Source organism: Arachis ipaensis, chromosome B10 (assembly GCF_000816755.2).
Source record: "Arachis ipaensis cultivar K30076 chromosome B10, Araip1.1, whole genome shotgun sequence".
In the NCBI taxonomy this organism is placed as follows: Eukaryota; Viridiplantae; Streptophyta; class Magnoliopsida; order Fabales; family Fabaceae; genus Arachis; species Arachis ipaensis.
The window spans coordinates 136,019,100-136,024,430 of record NC_029794.2 but is presented as its reverse complement, the minus strand read 5'-3'; the positions used below and the strand labels follow the sequence as shown (position 1 = coordinate 136,024,430).

The 5,331-nt window shown below is 33.9% G+C and overlaps 2 protein-coding genes across 2 annotated transcripts in view; one reads left to right on the top strand and one right to left on the bottom strand.

Annotated features, from left to right (window-relative positions):
- LOC107621873 (MADS-box protein GGM13) lies at window positions 89–2,206 on the bottom strand. The gene is made up of 7 exons (XM_016323856.2): window positions 1,883–2,206; window positions 1,717–1,792; window positions 1,472–1,636; window positions 918–959; window positions 783–824; window positions 442–695; window positions 89–321 (listed from the first exon to the last, which is right to left on the bottom strand). Exons 1-7 carry the CDS (start codon window positions 2,068–2,070, stop codon window positions 282–284), a joined length of 807 nt encoding a protein of 268 aa, XP_016179342.1. The 5' UTR covers window positions 2,071–2,206; the 3' UTR covers window positions 89–281.
- LOC107622826 overlaps window positions 4,754–5,331 on the top strand; it is a gene marked incomplete in the record, with an annotated part of 1,922 nt that continues 1,344 nt past the window's right edge. The window contains 1 exon segment of the mRNA XM_016324868.2: window positions 4,754–5,331. Within this exon segment, the coding sequence (XP_016180354.1) occupies window positions 4,927–5,331 (405 nt within the window).

The window sequence follows — 5,331 nt, the reverse complement described above, 5'->3', positions numbered from 1 at the left end:
TCCCACTTAATCTATGAACATTAGTCATTATCACCTATTTTTTGAATAATCGATGAATACTTCACAGACGAGACGTCCGTAACCTCATTTCTTTCTGGATAATGTGCAGATAATAATAATATAAATATAATTTTGATCAAACATATGATGAAAAGTGAAAATAAATTTGTTGTATAGTCTGAAAATTATTTAATGTAAAAAAGCAAGGTTATAACTCTGAAGGTAGAGTAGCAATGAAAGCGGCAAATCTTTGTGGATGACGATGATGATGATATATCACCTCATGCATCGAAGGGATCTCCTCCGTCCTTCTCTATCACCCTGCAAGTCATCATGATTCATCAGAATAATATAATAATAATAATAATAATTCAGTAGTAAATAAACTTGATACATATAATTGACAACTTAATTATATATAAAGATGGATAAGATAGATACCATTTTGATGTCCCCATGAGTAGTCCAGTGAGTGAGTCATGATGAACATTGGGCTGTGCAAGCTGAAGATATGGATATGGATGAAGCTGCTGCTGCGGTACATGTGGTGCACCAAGCTGAAGGATGGTGCCAGCAGAAGCAGAAGCTTGCTCATCATCGTAGAATGGCAACTGATGATGATCCATCACTGCTTTGTTATTACCACAGTTACTTGCTGCAGCCCTTTCAAACTCCAATACAGCAGCTTGCTGCTCCTGTTATTCCATTTATCAGTAATAATAATTAATGTGTATATATAACTATATTAACTAGTATACCAAATCTATAACTTGCTAACTTACCCAATTGGACAAATTGCAGTTTTCATCTTCCAAGATTCTTTCCTATATAAATTACAACAAGCACCAGTTTCAATAATAATAATAATTATATATTAAGAACGAGATGATGGAGAGATTATCAATTGATTATTTGACCTTCCTTCGCAGATTCTCCAATTGCTGCTGCAAGAGCTCGTTCTGATGCATATGGCAATAAATTATAAATGTCAAAGATTCAGTTGCAAAAGTACTTTAATTCAATTTTCACATAATAATAATTAATTAACAAGTAGCTTTTAGCAAGTCAATTTTATAATGCTTTCCTTTAACATGATATATGCATTGGATTTGTAGTTACAGGGGGATCCTGAACATATATAGTGAATGGAAACTAATTTCTGACATTAGTTAACTTAATTATTATATAAATTATAATCAGTATTTGATCAGTGATGGAAACATTTAATTTTGTCTGAAATGTATGCACGCATATCGCAATATATACATCTTCGGTGAACATTTTGCAAAAAACCTCCGTATCACTTTATTTATTTATTTTCTTTGACATTAGTATGTGTATCTGCTCATTTAGGTCACCAAATTTCTGAAAACTATGTGAAGAAGAAAAAAAAAAAACAACTTCGAAATGCACATGTGTGTATATATATATACCTGACGGTTAATCATCACCAAAAAAAAAAGGTATATACCTGACGCTTTCGAACCCTTGCAACAGAGCTTTGAACTTCATGTTCAAGCTTAGTCAATTCTTCATATTGGAGACAAGCTATGCCCTCTCCAAGGTAGCGCTGAATCCCCATCTCAAGGCTCAGATTTTGACGCCTCAGCATTGCCATCTCAGTCAATAAATCTTCCTACAAAAACGAACATGCAAATCATTCATTATACTATATGATTAGAAAGAAAATTGAGCACCTTAGTCTCATATAAGTACCTGAAGGTGGGAATGTCCATGGCGCGTTATGCGAGTCCCTGTAGATCGTTGGTACTTTTCAATTATTTGATCCATCCTGACCAAAATATTAATTTCACGTCCATATATATGATAGGATAAGTAGATAGAATTGAGGAAAACCCTAAGGAATATAAAAAGGTTATACCTGTAGGGGTGAGAGGAGTAGTGAAAGAGCTTGCCAGTGTTGGAGAAGACGATGAGTCCGATCTGGGCGTCACAGAGGACAGAGAGCTCATTGGTCTTCTTCAGGAGTCCGTTCCTTCTCTTTGAGAACGTCACTTGCCTCGTCGTCGTGTTTTCTATCCTCTTTATCTCTATCTTTCCCCTTCCCATGTTTTCTTCCACAGCTGAAAGAAATAAGAAGGAGCCAGGAAGAGAGTAGATCCGAGTCAACACCTCACCTAACCAGCTCTCCCACGATTTCCTTCTTTGCTAAGCTACTTAGGAAGCAATGCGTGAAATCAGGAAGAAACTTATGAGATTTGAACTTGTGAGAGTGTGTGTGGGATATCAATTTAATGACACGGAAAAATAAATGCTTCAAGGGTAGATATGTCATTTCCTGCAAGTCATGATTATGCAATAGCAGAAACCCATATGGCCTGGCCTGATGCCGTTGCCATGCAGGTTCGAGGGTCGAAGATGATATCATATAATTCACAAATGGCAATGCATCGCTTGTCATCACTTCTCAGTTCTCACTCTCCCGGGCTGGGGTCGCCTCTTCTTTCTACAAGTATTTTCCTTTCCTTTTTTGTTTTTTTTTTTAACCAAAGAGAAGAGACACGAACCCACAACCTCTTAATTGAGTACGTGGAGACTATGTCAGTTGAGCTATTACTCATTGGCTTCCTTTTTAGTTATATACTCTTAATTGTCATCATAAATAAAATCAAACTGCCTTTTTTTGTTCATATATGTTTAAAAGTGTTTTTGTTGTTCTTAATTTAAGAGTTATCTGTTTTTTTTTTACCAAAGATATGAGATTCGAACCCGTAATCTCTTAATTGAGTATGGGGAGACTATGCCATTTGAGCTATTACTCATTGGCTAAAATTTGGAAAGATAAGAGACTCGAACCCGCAACCTCTTAATTGAGTATGAGGAGTTATCTGTTATCTGTTATCTCAACAAATTTATGAAAAAATAATTAAAAATATGATATAGTTACTATTTTCTTATTTTAAATTTTTAATATTTCGAATTTATCATTTTTAATTGTGGAGGTGTATTTTTAAGAACTCCGATATTTAAATTATTATAAGTCACAAAAAAAATTAAAATAAAAAACATATCTAAGTGAACATATTTATTGTTTAGGAAGAATTTTTTGTGCCTACAAAATTTTTGTCTAATTTGTTTAAAAGTAGAGATAAAGTGTGAAGTGGAACTCACCTCTTTATTTTTAAATTTTATAAGTAAATGTTAAGCACCATAAAAGACACCTTTGCTTGGTCCATGTTAATTTATTGATTGATTAATATTCTTAATTAATTGTACATCAAGTGCAAACTTAGTTTCCTATGTGAAAGTTCTCAAAGTGGCCAAACATGGACCCAAACAAAGAAAAACAATTTGGCAGATAAATACCAAATAAAGGAATACTTGTAATATTTTAGGAAACAAAAGAGAGAAATCATGATGTCTTGAAGAAGGAAATCAAATGAAAAATATCTTCAAAATGTATATAAAGTTATAACATCCTACATACCAAAATGCTAATTCTAAATAAAACTCAAAAAATTAACTTCTATATATTATGTTAAATATAAAAATTAGTGCATGTTTTAATATATCTATAAATTTATTTTTAATCAAATTTGCAGGTAACATATATTTTATAATTTTTATTATTGAAAATAATTGTATTAGGATAGAAATTTTATATGGAACAAATTCTTCCAATAGTAACTACGACTATGCTAAATATTTATAGACATCCTTTAAAACTAATAATGAACTGAATTCAATTAATTTTAACAATTTTTTATATACAACTTTAAAGTTAATGAAAGTAGAACGATGTTATATTATTAAAGAAGTAATGAAAAGTATTGGTCCTGAGATTTTCTTTATTAAAGAATATGTAAAATTTTAAAATACTACTAGGCATTTGCTTCAAGGTGAAATTGCCTTTAGGGTTCATTAATAATTTTCATAATAAAACTAAGGTATGAAAAAAAGTTTTTATCTTTGACTCTTCAAAGGAACCTGTCAATAATAGGTAAAACGCATATTTATAAAATGGGAAAAAATTATCATTGTTGATCAGTTCAATTTTGAACATAATAACTTTTAAAAGAAACAAACAGCCTCTTTAATCTTAAAGATTAATCCTGTTCCTAGAGACAAATAATTCGTGTATTTGATTTTTTTTTTTAAATATTATTCTCTAAATTCCTTTCTTATACTTTTTATTTAAAATTAAATATGATATTTTGATATTTTTATAGATATATATTCTCATGTTTAGTGGAATATCTATTGTAAAATTTAGAATGTTAATTGTTCCGGCTGAGTTCAACAAAGGTTGAGAGTTCACCATACGAAGTCATCAACCCATATATTGTCTCACATTTTGATAGAGACCTAGATAAAAGGCAGAAATTTCCAGACAAATGAGCCTAGGATAAAAAGTTCACCTGAAGTACGAGGTATAAAAGGGAAGGGACCTACTCCTCCCCAAAGATACGTCACACTTACCCTAATTAACCATATTAGTGTATGGAGGCTCACTTTAGTATCGGAGTGTCCTTGCAGGTGACTCCATCTACCGACCCACCGACGCTCGGAACAACTCCCCTTCGTAAAGCTCGTACCCAGGTTCAAAAACACCCTTGATCAACTCGTTGCTCTCGACCCACCAACCATCCAGTCTACCTTTCTAGCGGGCAACCGAACATTAATTTATATATTTTACTGTTTGAGAACAAAAATACACTGGACACAATTATAAAATAGGGCGGATAATTAAGTAAAAATTTCGAGTATATTACATAATTGGACATCAACGGTGGATATAGCCATCTATACAGAAAATTAGTGAATAATAAGTATCTTCCATCGTTGTCAAAAAAAGAAAAAAAGATGTAGAAAGCAAAGCAAAATATCTTGCACAGCCATAATAATGAGACAGTGTGGCATAGGAGGGGCTTATCCTGTTGAGTAGCCGAAAATTAAAGGACGAAGATGGCTATGAGTGCTGCTGCATCCACATGGCTGATTCCTTGTATGGCAAGAACACATGGAGAGCAGTTGAAGCTGCACAACAAGTATAGTAGTAGTAGTAGTAGTAGACATAGCAGAATAAGATGCAACTGCAAGGCATCATCATGGATGACGTCAGAGTTGGATCTGTACGATCTTCTTGGGATTGATAGCACATCGGGTCAGTCAGAGGTGAAGACGGCCTACCGCTCTCTCCAGAAGCGGTGCCACCCGGACATCGCGGGCCCTGCCGGCCATGACATGTCCATCATCCTCAATCAAGCTTATGCCATTCTCTCCGACCCCAATTCTCGCCTCGCATATGACAGGGAGCAAGCCAAGATTTCAGAATTCAAAGGCTTCACCGGCAGACCCCTCTACTCGGTA